The sequence below is a fragment of the Pyrgilauda ruficollis genome, unplaced genomic scaffold (genome assembly GCF_017590135.1).
Source record: "Pyrgilauda ruficollis isolate IOZ18807 unplaced genomic scaffold, ASM1759013v1 scaffold59, whole genome shotgun sequence".
In the NCBI taxonomy this organism is placed as follows: Eukaryota; Metazoa; Chordata; class Aves; order Passeriformes; family Passeridae; genus Pyrgilauda; species Pyrgilauda ruficollis.
The window spans coordinates 3278948-3299463 of NW_024527599.1; the positions used below are offsets into that span (position 1 = coordinate 3278948).

The 20516-nt window shown below is 39.2% G+C and overlaps 2 protein-coding genes across 2 annotated transcripts in view; one reads left to right on the forward strand and one right to left on the reverse strand.

Moving 5' to 3' along the window:
- TMEM211 (transmembrane protein 211) overlaps positions 1-11303 on the forward strand; it is a 57226-nt gene extending 45923 nt beyond the window's left edge. Inside the window, exon 4 of the mRNA XM_041482730.1 lies at positions 10387-11303. Within this exon, the coding sequence (XP_041338664.1) occupies positions 10387-10613 (227 nt within the window). The 3' untranslated portion in view covers positions 10614-11303. The remainder of the gene's footprint in view (positions 1-10386) is intronic.
- Positions 11304-14083: 2780 nt separating this feature from the next.
- Positions 14084-17778, reverse strand: SPATA22 (spermatogenesis associated 22). Its single transcript, XM_041482874.1, has 8 exons — positions 17736-17778; positions 17210-17338; positions 16426-16480; positions 16198-16293; positions 15482-15785; positions 15038-15167; positions 14607-14704; positions 14084-14275 (listed from the first exon to the last, which is right to left on the reverse strand). The coding sequence occupies exons 1-8, from the start codon at positions 17776-17778 to the stop codon at positions 14084-14086; spliced, it is 1047 nt and encodes a 348-aa protein (XP_041338808.1).
- Between the last annotated feature and the right edge of the window lie 2738 nt (positions 17779-20516).

A 20516-nucleotide genomic window follows, 5' to 3' on the forward strand; every position in this document is an offset into this window, starting at 1 on the left:
AAAAAAAAAAAAAAAAAAAAAAAAAAAAGGAAAAAATAGTGATTTGCTGTTTCTTTATAAAAATATATTCAGCGAAATATTTGGATCTTATCGCTACAGTTGCAGTCTTAAGTACTTCATTTATTAAGAAGTTCAATGTTTATTTAAGCATTTCAGCACGCCTTTAAAAAGAAAATTAGAAAATAAATAAAGTTCAATGTCAAAAAATCCACAGCAGAGCTATTCTTGTATTAATAAAACAATGGGAATAATACAGATGTCCTTGAGAGTAACTCTTTCTTACAGAGATAAGGTGGTGATTAATGGGAAATTTGTTCTTGCCAGAGGTGGCTTTCAACAGTAAGTAAATAAATAGTATGATCCCATTCTTGCAGTCTACCTACCATAAATATTATTAATCTGGTAATAGGAAGCTGTAATACTGCTGGCCATTCAGAGGTTAGGATTCTGAAAACACCCTTGCCCCTAAGGTTATTTTGTTGATGATGTCATTTACTATAATGCCACAGGAAAAAAAAAAAATGGCATGGCAACCAATTCAATTCAGTTTTAAAATAATTTCCAGAATAGAATGCTTATTTCTGACAGTGTCACTGCACCTGGTCAAAATCAGCTAAAGAGCTTAGCCTCAAGGAATGGAACAGCCTTTATGAAGCTGGATTTTAAACCTGAGGGAGTGCTGGAGCAAATTAATGTGGGTTATGTCCAGTGGCACACGTGCTGCAGCAGCTGGGCTCCCCCTAAGCACTCAGTGGGAAGCAGGACATTGCCAAAAGGCACCACCCTCCTGCAGTTCTCCTTAGCCTGAAGTTATTGCACAAGAGACAGAGGATTTCCAATGGAACCTTAACCAGAAATAGGAAAAAACCCCTCCTCCACACAGACATTCAATTTTCCTCATAGTTTATTTATGAATTCTGGATTTCATGGGCCAAATGTATTAACTAAGTTATTTTGTCAAGAAATATAAATGATGATCATTTGTTAGCTGCACCTCTTGAATAACTGTATCAAAGTGTAATAAAATTATTGAGGGGATTTATTAACCTGATGAAGTAACTCATTAAATCCTTCAAAAGCACTAATGAAGGAGGAAGTGTGGGCCTTTTGGTATAATTGGAGATGGGAAATTGTGCAGCTGGGCCAACCTGATAAGAAGGATCAGATATCCCAAAACACTTTCATTTAGCTGGTAATTTGGGGCATTTCTATCACTACTCTGGATTTCAACATGATTTTTCTAATCTAGGTAGCTCTGCATCAGAACACAACTATATTTTTTTTGTTTTACTACTTTCTTCTAGCAGCTTCGCACTGAATTAAGCTCCTGTGTGAGACGTGGCTGGGGTTCTCTAAGGCTGATCTGTCTGCTGTTAACTGAGGGTGGCTGGATCAGCACAACCAGCCCAGGACATTTTTGACCACAGGTTTTAAGAGGACATTATTCAAAGTTGCTGTGTAAGACCTGGCTAAGGAACACAGGGGTCACACAAGGCTGAAGTCAAAACATCAGATGTGCTGTGCTGATTCATTTGCACAAACAGCCATCAGTGACAGCAAACCCTGCTCAGGGTTGGATATTAAAGCTGGATATTAGAAAGAGGGTGGGAGAGAAAGGATGAGAGTGCCTTGTGCACCTGAGGATCAGTGCTGGGATCACCTGCTGCATTTCCAGGTAGCTTTCAGTGAAGTAGCAGTTGCTATCCCATTTTCCATCTGCAGAGAGCATCTGGTTCAAGGCAGAGCTGACTCCATTTATAATGTTTTTAAAACCACTGCACTGTTCCAGTGTGCAGCATTAAAGATTTTCCAAGAACTCAGGGAGCATCACTGCTGGAGGTGCTGCTCTAACCCACTCCAGCAGGACAGGGCTGCATGTGGCTACAGCTGTGTGGCACCTGGGCTGGGAGAGAGGAGCTCTGGAGCAGACAATTATTTCCAACATTACAGTGGTGTGGCTGATTTATGGTGGGCTGGAATCAGCAGCATGAAATGAGGGTTGTTACAGAACTGTTCTTTATGATCAGGTGGTGGCACGTGGGCTTCTGCTGACTGATGACATTCACAGGACTAGGACATCTGAGAAACAGAAAAGTCTGCTTTCAACCCCCTGTCAAGCAGTTTTTATGAGGAGATTTGAAAACATGCAATTTGTGTCTTCCTGGTAGTTCCTGTGCCCTGGGAAAACTGAAGCTGGTCTTTGTAGCTTAAATCAATTAGGAGAAGGATGTAGAATGTCTTTTTTGTTTTAGGCATGTATTTTTCATGGTTGCATTCCAGATAAAACACTGTTGTGTCAGGGATTCTAATCACCTTTCAGCCATATATGTAAAATACATGTCTCTGAAAGAGGTAATGAATGTGATATCCCTGAGGCTTGGAGGCTGCTGGGATGTGAAGTGCAGCTGTAATGAAGAGAGACGTGGGCATTATTCTCAGACCTCCCACCACCACTGCCTTGGCTGCCAGTGTGCAAGATGAGGTAGAGAATGGGCAAAGTCAAAATAAATTCACTGTACAACACTTTACAATAAGGTCACCTCTGGTGGAAGGCTGATATTTAATGGCCACCAGCTTCATTATAAATCTGTTTTCGTCAGTGTCTGCTCTGCTTAAATTGTGAGTCTTGGGAGAGGTGAAAAGATTGATTTAAAACAGACCTGTGGGCTGAGCAGGTGGGGAGGAGAAGAGAGCAAACGTGTCATGTGGAATCATGACATTTCAGGTGATCTACACATCACTGCCTGTCTTTTGGACCTCAGCCCCTGCTCTAAATAGCTATTTAAGAACTTGGATTTGACAGGCAGAGCAGGAGCCAAGACCTGCTGCAGGCTGGGCAGCATGTCCCCTTCCCAGGTGAGCTGGCTCCAATGCAAAGACAATGCAAATGTGTCTGTTCCCTCACTCCCTGCAGCTGCACGTGGACCCAGGCTGACACTGCTTCTTTTGCTAGGGAATGCATCAGATGGTAGGTGGAAGCTGCTCTTGTTCTCAGCCAAAAGATCATAAGAAAAAGCATTAATTTAAATTTTCAGTCATCAGTTTCATTCCTTGCTCATGCTGAAGAACATAGCAGTTTTGGCAAGGATAGGTTAATTAAGAAGAGAAGCAAAGCGTTTGCCACCCTGATTTCTATTTGTAGAAATGTGCATTGCTTAGAAAATGTGAACCATGTTATGTTTACCTAAAATAGAACAACTGAAATATGCACTTTTTATTAGCACTTCTTGACTGTTGAATAAAATGTGACACAAAGATAAGGGAACACAGGCACATTGCAGGCATGATACATTCTGAACATGCTGCTCTCAGCTAAAGAATCCAACACTTAAATATGTCAATATTACATTATTAGTCTGTTTCTGTGTTTGCTGCTCTGAGAGAGATGAAGTGAGCACGACTTAAATAATTTCCAAAAAAAAAATAAATAGAAAATCTATGTAATTATTGAAGCAGTACAAAAGAGGAAAATCATAATGGTTTCCAATCTGACAGTCCCCATTTCTTAGCTCTCTGACTCTTGTAAAATTTCATGTAACACGCTGCTATTTTGAGAAACATTAGCTCTTGTCTCTCTTTTACAGTCTGCTAAAGAGGCTGTATTTCTCCTAACCTTGCAGATGACAAAATGCACTCCTTCACCATAGTCCACACAGTGCTAGATCATTTCAGGCTTTTTGAGTCAATGACACGCAGCTCTGTAACTGTATGATTAGCTCCATAGATTACCAGATTACAGCTATAAATCTTCACCATAGCTACCACTCACTTGGCAGAAATAGTCAAGTTTCATCATTTGTTCTCATGTAGAAAACATGCTGTGAAATGCAGCCTCAAAGGTCACCAGGATGGCATTTCCTTTTGTGGCCCTTAATAAACTTGCAGCTAATGCAGTAATTACCAAGCCCAATTACCTCTGTGATGGCTTCAGAGAATTTCTTTTCCAAAGTCTGGATAGTCAGATTCCACTCCCTCCAGTTAATAAGTAAGATAGATTCAGCTGTTCTTACAATTGTTAGACATTTCTGAAACAGGCTATTTGTAGAACGAGGGAGTTGTGCCAACAGAACCTGAGTGGGGTATTTTAGTGGCACTAAAAATATTTGTGTAAAAAAGGTGCATGGACACCTTTATTTCAGTGCTAGCTTTATTTAAGATAACATGTTCCTCCCTTACCTCAGCTAAATCCACATAAACTGAAATGGAAAGCATTGCCCAGCTTTTGATATACACATATTTCCCCATAATTTTGCATGTATGTACATACATAAAAATACAAGCTACTATATCTGATGCAGCTCCTTAGCTTGTGAGCTGGAGTCACAGACTCAGCATTTCCTTAAACACAGAGTTTGGAGACATTGTACAAACGAACCCATTCCCTTTGTTAGCTACAAAGGGGTTTGACAAGCTACACAGCTCTTGTTATAACTACATTTATATTACAGCTGCTAAGTGCTAACTTGTGAGTTGCACCATTTAGAAAAGCCAGAAAAGGAACTGCTATCATCTACTCCTTTGGCACCAGTCCAGCACTGATAGAAGCTCCTCAAATCACAACATTTTTGACTGAAATGACGCCACTGGAATAATTCTTTACAAAGAAGAGCTAAAGTGTGATATGTTAGAAGTGGCTGGGCCATTATTAGGAGTTCCAGCTCTTTATTCAGTTACAAAGAAAGGCAGCTACATCTTTATACCAAGTATATGGGCATTATTATCCCTTCTTCCTGCTCTTCCTTTTGGTTTCCTTGGAGGGAATAATTGCTAGGGCTGCTTCCAAGAGTTTGAACTCCAGGTACCTGACATGCACCTGCCATGAGTTCAGCAGAGCAGAATGGCATTTAACAGTGTTCCTGTTTGCCTCACCCTCCAAAGTTCAGCTGTTATAGCAGTAGGATTCTAGTCTGGTTTATTTTATCTTTGAGAGGTCACTTTCCTGTTTGTTTTATTTATATGTAATAGGCATTTAAAACTATGCCTGCTGATTTTAGATATATTTCAGCTCTCCCCAAATTACTCTGAGTCATTCCTCCTTTCCTGAAGTAGTCAAAAGGAAATCACTACTTTTCACATAAGCCCAGAATTCCATCTTGTTTCTATTTTTACACTGATGTGCAGCTATTACTGACAAAAACCTTGAATCTTACTTAGCACTGTCTTCAAGGGATAGATATAGAAGAGAAAGACAGATACCTCCTTCTTGTACAAGAGAATTTATCCAAAATACCCCAAATGTTGAAGCCCTTCAGGCATGCTACAAAAATATTTGCTTGGGAAAAGTGCTGGGAAGGACTGAGTGCAGGGCAGTAGGACAAGAGGTGATTTTTTGGAAGAAGTCTGGCTGTGTTTGGCTGCCAGGTTTTCCCTGTTACCTGTATTTCTGCTTGGTGTTAAGCTGTCTGTGGCTTTGGATCAGCACCTGCTTTCTCATTTAAGATCATGCAAGTAATGAAGAGCTGGAGAGCAGCTAATAAAATTATTAGGTGAATAAAATGTATGAACCTGAGAGGAAATGTGTTATTCCAAGTCAACTGATTGTGCTTAAGAAGAACTGCCAGGTTTAATAAGAGGGGTAATGGATTATATGTAAGAGGAAACTTCTTGATGAGATGAGTGAAAATTGCTTTGGTAGATTAAGCTCTGTCAATAAAGATCTTCCAAGAAGACATAAGACTGTGACAATCTGTAATAGGGTTGGAATAATAGCCATGCTTGCCTATGATTCAACCCTCATTCCAATGATTATCTGATATGTCCCACAAGCTTGCAATTAATCCATCATTGTCACAAGTATCAGGAATATAATACACTCCTAAAGTAAGCAAATTAAATTTCTGAGACAAACTAATCTTCTTACAGCAGGTAATTTCAGGAAGAGAATTCATGCACACAGCATATTTCACTACTACACATCACCTAAACATATTAACAAACACAATAAAAAAATAGGGGTTTTTTTTTGTTATTTATGTTTGTGAGCCATCTTTGGATTTCCATCGTTTTCAACATTAGTATGGAAGATAAACATCAGCTTAGGCCAGTTTAAACATTCCTGCTTCACAATACAGAAAATTATTCAATTATTGTGTTTCAGATGTTGGAAACTCCATCAGTCTTGCCAAAAGAAGTGGAAGGGAAACAGCCTTTTTTTCTTATGGTACCTGAGAGTGTTGTACATTGGTGCCCTCTGCACAAACTCCAGAGAACTGCACTGCTTTGCTTTGGTTTAAAATCAACTTGAAAATGGTGTGAGAAATTTAAATAATTAAACAGTTGTACAGGGGCTTAATGAAATGAATAAAACATTGCAATGACAAACAGTTATATATTACTAATTTTAAATTAGCAGAAACTGCTGTTTTTCTGACGTGTCATTGATTCAGTATTTTCACCAACAATTTACAATTTTTTCCTACAAAAAGCCCTGTTTTCCCTAAAGAGAAATGTCCTCCTTTCAAATAATACTTTATTCCTATTAAAGTTATTTAGAAAGCAACCATTCAAAAACCTACATTTAAAAATAAAACCAGGCCTTGGCTAGCAAACCCTTCAGAGGAGTAAGTGCCATTTACCATCTGGCTGTAGGACACCAGGGAAGCAAAGAGGATGAGACTGTAACTGTTTGGGATTGGAAAGTAGAAATAAAACATGACTTACTGTGGAAGCAATGTGCTTGGCCTTGTCGCTGGGCTGCCATCAGCAGTGGCTGTGAGTTACTGCAGAGGGCTCAGGTGGGGAGAACCCAGCAATAACAAACACCTATGTGGCACATGATAAACAAAACAAAACAAAAAAAAGAAAGCACTTTTTAACCAGTGTAACCATTTAACCATTCATAGCTGATGGGAGATGAATCAAATTATCAACCCACGTTAAAAAAGAACTCAAGTATGCATTTTTCCAGCAAGTCCTCTCACACCCCAGAGGTTTCATGTTGAAGAACAGACCCCAATATGTTGTGTGGCCTCATCACCTTGTGTGACAGCAGGATTACAGCACGCAGAACGGTGAGATGCACTCGCTGCTGTGTTCTGACACCTTTGAAAGTGATGTTTGTTGTTGGAAAGCCGTGCAGAGGCGTGAGTGTTACACGAGGAGCCTAAATGGAGCCCCACTGTTCCTTTGTGTGCTGTCCCAGCTCGCTGTGCTGCTGACAGACAGCACCATTAAGCAGTCATTAGCACCACGCCTGAAAGCTCGGCTTCTGCGGGTAATAACGGGGCTATTCAATATTTGGAGCCTTTGTAAGAAAGAGGGCACCTAAATGAGAATAATGAGGTCATTCTATGACATGCCTGAGGATATGAAACCATGGGTAACTTTTTAGCCCGTTTGATATGTGAACATATACGTTCAGCTGTGACAGATTATTTCTAGCCTTGGAAAAAAAAAATAAAGCTGCTTCCATTAAATCACACCACGCAACATCAGCACCAAGTGGTAATCAAAACACTGTAAAACACAGCCTTCAAAACAATTCTGTGTAACCCAATCAAAAAGAAAACATATATGGAACAGATATGTGAAACAGAGCAAGGGGTTGAGACAGTGTCAGAAAAACAGTGAAATTTAACAGTTAGGAAAGGATTTTATCACTGAAAGGATTGTTTCCAATTCTGCTTTTTTTTTTTTTTTTCATCGAATGAGATGCTATTTTGGCTTTGAAAAGATGAACAAACTGAAATTTTAATTTTAGACCTGTTTCTTGCTTAGAGCAGTGGCTGTTTCCTGTAAAACTGGCTCACTTTCCCAGCATTTCACAGAAGGTTTTGCACCCCGGGGCTATTTCAAGGTTCCTGGTGCAGTGGAGCAGCCTGGGTTGCAGGGGGGCTGTGCTGGGCACCCCCTGTGCACCACAGGCTCCTGGGCAGCCCCTGCTCCACATCCCAGCTGGGAACCTACAGCTGCACAGGTCCAGGGATTAACAGGGTTTAGTTAGTGGTTTAACCCTCTTGTAAACAGCAGTAGGAAAAATATCCCCTTTTTTGAGTTATTTCCCGTGTTTCTGCCACCAGAGGAGGTGTTCTGGAATTTTCCTGGGTGTGCAAGAGTGGCATGTGGCTCTCAGGCTGTGCTGGCCCCTCAGCTCTTTTGGGAAAGCTCAGTGACCTTTACTGAACAAGATGACAGAATCGTGGAATAGTTTGGGTTGGAAGTGACCTGCAGAGGTTCTCCTGGAGCAAACAGGGATGTCTTCAACTAGACAAGATAGCTCAGAGCCCTGTCCAACCTGAGCTTGGATGCTTCCAGGGATGGGACATCCACCACCTCTCTGGGCAGCCTGTGCTGGTGTTTTACCACACTCATCACGAAAGATTTCTTCCTTCTATCTACTCTGAGTCCACCCTGTTTTAATTTAAAACTATCACTCCTTGTCCTTGTCTGGTTTAGCCTCATTTTTACTGTATTTTCATTTTATGTTGTTTTTATGGGTGTCACACATGAGCAGTTAGGGAGATCTGCATAATACAACTTCTTTGTATTCAGGTTCAGCATGGCTGCAGCCTGTCAGCCCCAAAAGCAGGGACACAGCTGCTGAAATCTCAGCTCCAGGAGCTCCCCCTGCCCTGGGCACTCCCAGCAGGGGCAGCTGCTGGAGGATCAGGAATTGTGAGCCTGGCTCAGGATGCTGCCTGTGCTGGGAAAGGACTTTTCCCTTACTGGCTCTTGCAGCAGCAGCACCTTTCACCCACCTTGTGGGGGAGGTGGAAAGAGGAAAAGGCCACAGCAACCACTGCAAAATTCTTCCTGAGGTTTAAAGGAAGGAGGGTGGCTGCTGGAGCAGGTGAAACATTTGGTGTTCAGAAAGTTCCACCTCTTGGCAGGCAGCTTCTCTTTGTACCCAGATGTGAGATACCCAGAGGGAAGCAGACTTTGCTGCTGCTCCACTTTCTCTCCTTTTAATTTCCATATTCTTCACCTTACTGTTTTCTACAAGGGATTAACTCAGCAGTTCCATTTGGACTAGAAGGAAAGGTTTAATTCAAATTATTCAGGGACTTGACAGGCTGTGTGTTAAACTTTTGGACTTCATCTAGCCCTCAGCTAATTAAAGTGGTTTTTAATTAAAAAGATTAATGAGTGATTGCTCTTTTTTAGTGGATACTTTTAAGATTAAGCCTCTCCAATATTATAATTGGAATAATATGCACGTCCTACCTGAAAGGTAATCACAAACACAGAGAATAGCACACAGTGTTTGTTTTATACTCCTAATGTTTCATTAGATGTTTGCTGGTTATGAATTATCTATCAGCTCAAACATAACTGTTAATTCTGGTTGCTTCTTGAATCACTACCCTGAATCCTGAACAGAACACTGTCCTGGAAAAAGGGGAAGAGAGGAAAAGGAACTGCTGCATGGTATTTTTTTTAGTACATAAAATAAAGCCTTTTAAAATAGAGATTTGAAATACAGTGGTAATTGATTAGCAGAAGGGATAGAGAAGAAAACATGGTTTTCTCAGTGCTCTCTCAAACAAAAGGAGGTGTAACCCCTCTCACCAGCCTGGCTCAGCCCCTCTCCACTTCCAGCTGGGCAGAATCAGGTTCCAAGAGCTGTTCCTGGGGCATTTTCATGTATCTTTATCTTACTTATGAGTTATACCTTGGGCAGTCTTATTTTCAAAGTTGGAAAAGTGGTTCTGCTGTTGATTCAATTACCTGCATATAGTGATATTTGAGTATGACATGGATTCTTTAAAGACTAAAATCTGTGAAGTTCTATTAAAAGCCAATGGATAATGCAGGGTTATTGCAGGAGGCAAGCCTGGCTTTCCCATGTCAAGAGACATAAAATAAATAAATAAAAAGAAGATAGATGAAGATGGTGTTGTTTTTCATCAGTTGTTCAAATGCAGGATGTTTTAAACAATTTGAGTCGGTACTAATGAGTCTCACATTATCAGAACCTCATCAGCAGAATCTAAAAAATTGTATTTGAACTCTTTCATTGAAAGTTTCTATTTGGCAGAACAAAGTAATTGTTTGTCTCAAGCACAAAAATGCTGTTGAGAAGAAAGTGAAGCTGGTTTGGAATCTGCCAACTTAGGAATTCTTCTCCTCTGGATTCCATTATATCTGAACCACCTTACTTTTTACATGGCTACATAATTTGGATCACAGCGTTTCTGAAGTTATTTAATGGCAAGAGTTCTCATGAAAAAAATCCCAACTTGCTGCCTTGTCACACCACTGCTGTCTACAAGAGGTAATTATGAAAAGGAGGATAATCTGCCAGTCACAAGGGGGTTTTATAAGCTATGCCTTTTCCCATTGATTTTAATATTATATATATTTGCCTTTCTAAAATAAGGATTACTTTTTTCCTAAGGAATTAATGCTTGATAATAACTGGTGTGATTTTTTTTTTCTCCTCTCTAGTGTTCATAATGGCTTCTGGGCTTTTGGTTTACCCTTTTGGTTTCAACTCTGCTACTGTGAAGAGATTCTGTGAGAACTCAGACATCTACTATGCAGGAGACTGCCAGATTGGATGGGGGTACATGCTGGCAATTGTTGGGGTCATGTTGTCTGTCTTTTTACCATTCTTTGCAAAATATGCACCAAAAGAGCACATATCTCCAACTCCAATACCTACTATTTTATAGTATTTTATTACTGTCTAAGAACAGAACATTCCTGTCTACACTAATGGGCAGAAATTATTGAAGCACTTCCAGTTGGCTGTGTTGCTAAAGAGAGGAGAGGAGATGGGGAAGAGAAGGTCAGATTGACAAAGACTAAAAGTGCATTGAAAGTCTTCCGTAAGCACGAGCAGCGAACGCTCTGGAATTGAAATAGGATTGATCAGCAGCCTTTACACTGCTCTAAACAGATAATGGCATACTGCCTTAGACAAAAAAATAATCAGTTTATCCTCAAAACATCTGTCTACCTCCCAGTTTCTTTTGTGTTTCAAAATTGTGAGTCTTAAAAGCTTCAATTCACTTTTGATATATTGTGAAATGTCAGAACTTTTATGAACCCAGTAACTTTAAAATCAATAATGATATTTTGTTACAATCATTTTGATTAGTGAAAAAGCACCTACTAGTAGCCACAGCCTAAAATTAAGATTGATAGGTTGAAAACTGTATACAAGAAAAGTTTCTTTTTAATCTATATATATTAGCAGCACCTGCATATTTTAAAGTTCTGGGCACAGTTTTTACTTCTGCTCTAATTGCCAAGATATAGAGACATCTTCATGAAGTCTTGGGTAAAACTGAAATTTCTTTTTTTTCTGAGAGGTCAACTACTTCCAAAGGCTTCATGACGATTTAATACTTTAACAACAGGAAAAAAATCCTAAGAATTTGTTCTCAGTATTTTTTAAATTATCATTCTAAGTGGACTTTTAGAAAATGTTTTGAACTGTGACTGCTATAGATTGTGGGTTTTGTTGTTTAAGGCTGAAAAGAAAAAAAAATCTCTGTTTACAAAAATGTCTGTGCCCAATGGCCCTTATCTGTAGTGATAATACAAGCCAGAATGAACTAATTCCAGTATTTCCACTGCAATTCAGAGTCCAGATTTTAAAACAAAAAAGTGAAATGCTATTGAACATGACCAGCAAAAATCTGATGCTGTGTCAGAAGTACCATGTGTCAGATGCTGTGTCAGAAATGGCCATATTTCATCAGTCTGTATGGAAATTTTGTGAGGTCTGATTTCCACAATAGCACTGAATTCATTATTATCAAGCATTGAAATAAGTGCACTTGACTGCCTTAAGCAAAAGAAACATTGGGTTCTAATCTCACACCACTGTTGTGTTTTTTCATTTAAAATAAAATTTTAATTCTAATTCTATTCTCATCTTTTGTTTTCTATTATTTATTAAAAAGAAAAATCACATAGATTATATTTTATTCAGAGCTGTAGTTCTTAGTTTTGTATTTTGGCACAAACCAGGTGATCAAATTTATTATTCTTCACTTAGCTGAGTCCAACTGATTCCTGAATTTTTATTTTTTTTAATGGAAGGTGTACATGAAGGGACAGACAGAGACATGTTGAGGATGTATAAGAAAATGCAAACAGAACAATCACTGTGTTATTTTAATATACATCAAAGACTTCTGCAGTCTTGTTTACATTCCTCACCCTTCTAAACTTCAATGGAGCATTGCATTGTTTTCCAGAATAATTGTCCTGTTGTTACATTTCCATGCACTCTGAAAGCAATTTCTGCACATAAACTTAGCAAGTTCTTTGGAAATGCAGATTCCAATGCAGAATTAAGTACACTGAGAAACAGAGCATGAGTGCTCTGCACTTTTGCTCACGGGGACTGAGAAATTAAATCTTCCAAACATTTACCAAAATAGGCTGAAGGAATGCCCTAAAGTAAGAAGAATAAATTTCAGTCACTTCTGTATATTAATGTGCTTTTCAGTAATGTCTTACATTTTTTTTAATGAATGGCTGAGATTGATAATTTTCATGTAAGAATCAGAAAAGTGAGGAATAACAAACAACATGCAAAAAGAAAATAATCACCGTAAAGTAGAGAGACAGAGATGCAGGCTTTTCTTTCCTAACCAACCTGTGCCTTTACACTAGAACCATTATACAAGACAGGATCAATATGGTCAAGAAAAAAAATCACCCAACAACTGAAAAATGTTGAGTAGTGTGTATAAACTGTATTGAGTAGGGTTTTTTCTGTTTTGTGTAATGTTTACGACTGTTCACTTAATGTTTCACTAGAAAAAGTGATTTGTTAGTGTCAAATAGAAACTTCTTTTGCAAAGATCTAAACACTTTCTGAAAAATGAATTTAGATTTTTATTAACAGCCATAACGTACCTAGTAGACAAAGGACCTATTCCTGTCAATACTTATTAACACAAGTTTCACATGTGCAAAACTGGAAGCATCAATCACTTAACTGGAAGCAGTTTTAAATTACTGTTACAGCAGTCTCACAATTCACAACACTGCTGTACCAAATCCTATACTTCTTAAAGCTCAGCTTCTCTTGTGCAACTCATCAACCTCTGCATCCTGCAAAATTCTGCACCTTTTATGAGTCAAGCTAATGCTTCCATTAGGAGCTTCCTTTAACATTTTATAACATTTTTATAATATTTAAGTAAATCAAACACGTGTACATGACCTCTAAAACTGGATTGGCACAACCCTCCTTGAAGCATCCATGCTGTGAGCCCACCTCACACTGAAGTGTGGTGATAATTCCAGTGATCCTTGCAGTAGTTGGTAAAGCACATCCCTTAGATCTCACCTGTTGCTGACAATGCCTGTGCTCACACTGACAGATCACTTTTTAAAATAAAGACTGTCTGCGCGTTAAACTGTGTAAAAGCGTTTTCCTGTTACAATTTGCTGGACCAGGTTCAAGTTTTATTCTAAATATATAATTTTTTAAGTGTAACTAAAAGCTGTATTTTCCATTAATGTGTTTCTGCGTTGACTAGCTGGCTCCTTTTTAGAATATTAACTGTTTTCTGTATTTGACTTGTTGGATACAATATTTCAATTATTTTAAATGTGAAATTTCCAATTGCCAACACTGTATAATAAAATAATAAAAAAAATCCCCATACTGTTTGCTATTTTCTTGACAACTCTTTTGTTTTGCAATTCCCAAGAGATCTGCTACAAAGCTTCTGAAGCAGGGGAAAAGGAAACAGGAACAGCAGGAATAACCTATGAAAGGTAATGTTTGAAGGCAAAGGCACATAAACATGTACATGGTCCATCTGTCATGAAAAATATTTCTGTGGCAAAGGCAAGGAAGTTCTGTGTTCAAATAATTCTTTCTTTTCTACTTCCTCTGTGTCCTTGGGAATCTTCCTACAGCCTCAGTGTCTGTTGTTATTTTATAAAGGTATTATATTGACTATTTATTTAAAAAAAAAAACCACATTAATCAGGTAACACATAAATGGGAACCCAATGAACACCACACAGCATTTGTTGGATAACACAGCACAGTGATATTTTCAAATGTCTAACCAGATTTTCAGTGGTAGTTTGGGTAAATGTTGTAGCATGTGCAGCCTTTATGGGTAACAATTAGTTAAAACTGGGGCTTGGACAGCCATTTTGACTTTTACATTTCATTCATAGTTTTTACATATGCTGTCATCTCAGCATCTGCAATTTTAACAAAGTCTTGGAAAGTGTTCTGTTCTTGAGCAGTTGCTGGTCTTACAGAGACGCACTTGAAAATGTTCTTTTTTGCATCATAGGTTCCCATGCACCTGTGCACTCGACCTCTAATGAGTCGTGGAAGCTCACGGTCCTTCATCAAAGCATAATAAACACATGAAACAATTACATCACCTCACATAAAAGCTTTCCACATTGCTGGTTTCTGAGGGCTATGTAAAACAGAAGACGTTTACATCAGCTTTGTTCCTGTTACCAAGTACTTAAAAGCTAAACTCAAAGTCTCACCTGTTTTTCTCAAACAGAAGAGGATGCCTAAATAGTGACTATTGCTCTGAATTGGGAACAATATGATAAAAACATTCAGTCTGCCTTTTACACTGTAAATTTATATTTTCTTTTGCATTCATAAAAAGGGTTGGAGCTAGTGGTGACTGTGTTATGTGTGGACACAGAATACTCACAATTTCATAAAACACACAAGGCAGCGTCTCCTTTCCATCTCTCAGAAGAAAGTTCTTTGCCCCATATGCTCCAGGTGTGACTGCAGAATCCAGTGTGCCTGTCCCATTAAGCAAAAATTAATCATTCCAAGATTAATTATATTAAAAATATTGTAAAACTGTATCACTCTACAGAAGATCCCCACTAAACAGAAAATTAGCACGTTCTAAAAACAAGGAAAGAAAGAGGACAGAAAAACTTGATGTTGGAGGATGACTGAAGTGTTAATTTTGTACCTGTTTCAGTCACCTTTGATAGCTGAATGGAAGGGAAATTAGATGGTGTTCATGCCAGTATTGTGGGTTTAAGTATTTCAGCCATTGAAAAATTCTCACTCATTGTTGCCCTAGCATTATTATCAGATTATATTATTATAATCTATGATGCTTACCTAAAACTTCAAATAACAGTGCAGTTTTATAGGCATATTGGCTCCAGTGCCTCACACTCTGAATGACTGCAGACAGGATTCGCAAAGAATTCTTTTTCATTTTAGTTTTCACTTGAGATGATGAAATTTCCTTTCAGATGAAGACAAAAGCTTAAGTTAGACATACACACTTGTTATTTCAAAGGGCACATAGACATTTATTTATTATGTTAAATAGGCAATAATTACATTAAAATCAGAGCATTTGTTCAGAATATACAAACAACTCCCTGCCAGTTTACTGAGAATTTTAAATTATTACAGTATGAAAATCTCAATTCTAAATTTCCAGAAGCTCCAGGTTTTACTAACAGCTGATGAAAACCTCATCATCTTCCACCAGTTTTCTTTCCTTATTGTTTTCTTCATTGTGTCTTTCCTATAAACCCTGCCCATAAGTTTTACCTGACTTTTATCTTCTGGGACACAACCAAATTGGTTTTCATTCATTTTATTTTGCTGATTACTGTAGTTAAATTTATATGTTGGATTACGATCCTGGAGACTTCTTGCCACAGTGTTGGGTTTCACTGGCCACTGTCCTTTGGATGTGTCTGTTTTGATGAGCTGGGATGGGTTACGACTGTCAGGGTGTTTTTGCTGCTGGACAGTTTTCAAACTGCTGGAAAAGTTCTCAAACTTCTGAGAAGTTCCATTATCAGATCTTGAATTTGCTGTTTTACTTAAAGGAGTATATTCATTTCTGTTCCTGCAATACAACAGTTCAGTATCACAGTACCTCTTCTGAATACTGAGCTATGTGATTGAAGTACATAAAAGCAATCCATAAATTGTTGTTTTAGCTTTAAATATCTCCAAACTCACTTGAGTTTATACCAAATTTATCCATATACAGGGCAGTGATTACACCTGTGCATAAATCCATCTGTCTTCAACAGGCCTTAAAACCCTGCTCAGTTATTGTCCTGCCCTGTGTAATGGATCTTTCCTGATCCAAAATTCACATATTTTCATAACTCTAAAATAAAATAAACAAGGTTTCCTCTGAGAGTGAGATTAAAAGGGTTTATTTGACTGCTACAGGCATATGGGAAAATGTGAGATGCATTTTCACATAAGAACAAAAAGGAAGGGTAATAGACATTAAAGGCTTCACCAACCTGCAGGCAGACACGTTTTTTCCAGCATTTGCTAAATTAAACTTTGATGCATTTGGTGGTTTCATAAGGGAAGGAGCCATCGGATGTTCTGCTTGGCTTTCAAAGACAAGTTTAAAGTATCAGTGACACAGCAGCAGCTTTATTGTAAGACACACATGGATTGTTCATGAAACAATTAACATCCAAATAAAAATCAAAAAAGCAACAAATAACTCGCTCTTTACATACCCACTGTTTGCTGCTTTCTGCAGTTCATCCACTTCTGGGTTTGCAGTTCCCCAGCCTGATTTTCAAAAGACAAAGGATTAAATATTGATAAAAATGCAAAAGATTGAAAGGTAGCAAGTCTTTGTAGGCCTCCAACTCTGCTTAATGTCCCACAAACAGGCTCACATGGGAAGGAGGAAGAAAAAAGAAACAAGGGGAATGTGATCCTTTGATATTTGTAATTATAAGACAACTTCTAACAAGTAGATTGCTTCTCTAGACAATAGTTTAGTTACAAACATTAGACTTATTAGCAACAGAGACTTTACTGTAAGAAAACTTTTAAACTTTATTACAAGTAAAACATAATGAAAGCACTAAAAGCAGAATTCTGCACCGTTCTTTCCAAGCCCCATTCGAAGAACAGAAGTTCCTTTCTGAACTACAAGAAAGACATCTTACAAATGTTTCTTCTTGTAACACAGGACTTGAATGTTGATTGAAATCAACTGAAAACAAAAGGTCAGTTTCAAGAGACTCTATTTAAATGCCAGTGCTACTTCATTCTCCATCACACAAAGAGTCAAACTCCCTCAAGCAAGAAGTATAAACAGCTCAATTGTACAGAGGAGAAAGAAATTTCCTGGAGGACAATTTTTACATAATGAACTTTTCAGAAATAGATATAAAGGAAGCATATAGTTCTTGATAAAGACAATGTCTGATTTCACAGAATACAATCAGTAAATTAAGATTCATTTGGACTTAGAGGCAGTAAAAAAAAAAAAAAAAAAGTCTTATTTACCGAATGATGAGGGAGAGAAGTCATAACTACGAGTCCCAGAAACAGTATCTGGTTCATTTTTAAGTGGATTTGAAGTGAGGGGCTGTCTAGTTCTTTTTTTCTGATTGAACAGTGGTACAGGCAGACAACCTAAAATTAAAATTTAAGTAATGCTATATTAATAGCAAAAGAATACACAACCCACACTTAAAACAAGTAAATAAAATTACTTAATTATTTCACATTACACATAGGAATTGCATTTCATAACCACATAAAAGGCCATTCCCTCACAGAATTTATGTTCTCAGTCCTGCATATAATCCCATTAATGAAATGTTTCCCTCAGTGACCAGTTCCCTGAATCCATCTAAAATCTCGCCCTGTGCTGCAATAAACAGGTAACCCATGCAAGTCCACTCAGGAAATGGGGATTTAGGGCTAAATACTGAATATCTGTATGAATACGACATATATAAATGTATTTTATGTCTCTATAAAAGCATAGTGAGGTGTGAACAGGAAGGCACATAAGAAGGGCTGGTACCTGCTGTGCTGCGAGCTGAGGTGTCACCTAAACTCCTTTTCATTTCTTTGCTGAATCTTAACAGGCAGCAATGTAAGCAATGTATTGATTTCTCCAAATTTGCTGTATGGAAGTCAGATAAACAAAGCAAACTAATTAGTGCTGCAAAGACATCCAAATTTCTCATGATTTTATGGCAGTTTCTCTTAACAATGCAGCTCAAATAACTGGCATCATTTTGAACACAATCCTAAAACACAGAAGCAGCTGCAGTAAATTTAGAAAATCCACAGGTGCACGCCTAAGACGCAACTGCTCTTTGGAGATTCCAGGCCCTGAGGGTCAGGGCCATGTTGAGAGTCAGAGCTTACCAGGCTGAGGGTCAGTCCTGAGGGTCAGCCCTGAGGGTCAGCGCTGAGGGACAAGGCTGAGGGTCAGTCCTGAGGGACGAGGCTGAGGGTCAGTGCTGAGGGATGGGGCTGAGGGTCAGCCCTGAGGGACGGGGCTGAGGGTCAGTGCTGAAGGTCAGCGCTACGGGTCAGCCCTGAGGGATGGGGCTGAGGGTCAGCTCTGAGGGGTCAGCCCTGAGGGAGCGGGCTGAGGGTCAGCCCTGAGGGGTCAGCCCTGAGGGAGCGGGCTGAGGGTCAGCCCTGAGGGGTCAGTGCTGAGGGTCAGCCCTGAGGGGTCAGTCCTGAGGGTTCAGCCCTGAGGGACGAGGCTGAGGGTCAGTTCTGAAGGTCAGCGCTGAGGGTCAGCCCTGAGGGACGGGGCTGAGGGTCAGCCCTCAGGTGAAGCCCTCAGGTGAAGCCCTCAGGCGAAGCCCGCCAAAAATAACGGACACTCGTCCGCGCGCTCGCGCCTCAGCGGGTGCGAAAATGGCGGGAAGGTGAAGGCCCCTTCCCACCCGCTGAGGGCTCGGCGGGCGCGGCCGCGCCCGGCTGGGGACACAGGAACCCTTTAATCACCCCCTCGGTGAGATTTCATTAATTACCCCCGCCCCCGAGGAACCCGTGTAGTGTCATCCTCGGAAAGCAGGGCAGGAGCTGCATCTGCAGAAGTGTGTGGACGCAAACGTGGCTGTAAATAAAACTAAAAGCATTCTTCACTCTGTTTGTCTCTTCAGCTTTTACACATGGCTGAATCCTGTCTAAAATCTGAGTGCTTGGCACAACTAGATCTTGCCCTGTTTTAGTAAACTTTTTCCTTCAGAAGCACTCCCAAAGGTCTCTATGTAGCACATCAAACAAATTCGGATTCTTACTAAACTAAATATCCCACATCCTTTTTCAGAGTGTGAGTATTGGCAAAGCACGTTTCCCAGTGTTTAACCCTGAAGAGTGAAAACTTTCCATGTGAATTTCCATTCATTCTCAAATTGGCAGGTCCTGGGACGCCAGGAGTTAAAGGGTTTGGATGGGAACCGCTCTAAGGGGATAAAAGAAACTTCCATGGGTTTAGCTCCTAAACTCATGTTTGGGAATTCACTGTCTCTGTCCTGAAAACACTCTTAGGAGACAAACTTCTTGCATGTTAATTAAGTGCACAGACATCTCTGTGTTTCATTCAGCACTTTGGAAGGAATTACAGCCATTACAGTGCCAGCAGGAATAAAAGATAAACTGAATGTTCCAGTCCTGCACGTTTGCATTTTACTCTTTTACTGTTTACTCTTCAAACTTCTGCTGTGTTTAAATTCAACAAACCCAGATTCAGAGTGTGAGTTGTGTTTTTGGGTGTTGTGTCACGCCCCATTCTGGCACCACCACTGAAGAGAGACAGGGGTCAAAGGACAGTACAGACTGTCCAGTGCTGTAAAATGCACCTTTACTGCTTTGTTTAATAAATTACTCATTCTGATTAAATATCTGACAGCTGCTAAGTACAGAGTAATACAGTTGAGTATTTAAGCAAACAGTCTCTCTGTATTAACTCACTGTAAGCTGCAGCAAAATCTGAATGCGTGAACTGAAACAAAGAGAGCAACTTCTGTAGAAATTATACTCCTGGCAGAACTATCCTAGATAAATCCTGTGCTCAGCTTTTCCTAGACCTACAGTCTGTCAGCCTGGGATATAAAACCTTTCAGGCACTGGCCAAATATTCTCTCAGTCACTGGAGTATCATCTTAATAAAAAAGAATTGTTCAATAAACATTCTTTATTCTCTTGCAATCTAATATTTGTTATATTTATGTCATGAGTCATATACCAATTGCAAATACTTCTGTCATTTACAGCAATAAATCTTATTTTTCTGTTAATAAGTGTGTTTATTCTAAATGTTTTGATTCTCAGGATGGAAGTTACAGCTGCTCTTTGGCTTAAGCTTCAGAAGCCTTTCTGAATGTTTTTGGAAATGGAAGAAAAGTTGCTGACTAAAGTTTTTTGGGGAGAGAACAGAACTATTGTCCCATCGTGGTCTAGATCTGTTTCCTTTTTAATAAAAGACTGAAAAAGTTAAAGGGTTGTCCCTGGCAAAGTTGTTTCAATGTGTTAGAGGTCTGTGTTAGCAGATCCCAAGACAGAACTGGAGCCAGAACTCTCTGGGTAAGTCAGTCATGGATAAATTGCACTGTAATTTCGGCTCGTGTTCCTTCTAATCACTGTTCATAGGATTTCTAAAACAAAAAAGGTCGGACAAGCCACGACGTGCTTTGAGGAACTTGGCTGTTCTTTGGCTTTTTTTAGATGAAAATACTTGATGTTTCAGCATTGTGTGCTGGACTAGAGCCAAGATACAGTTCTTATTTTGCTGATTTTGCTCACTTTAAATCATTCTGCCCTTATAGAATATAACACTTCA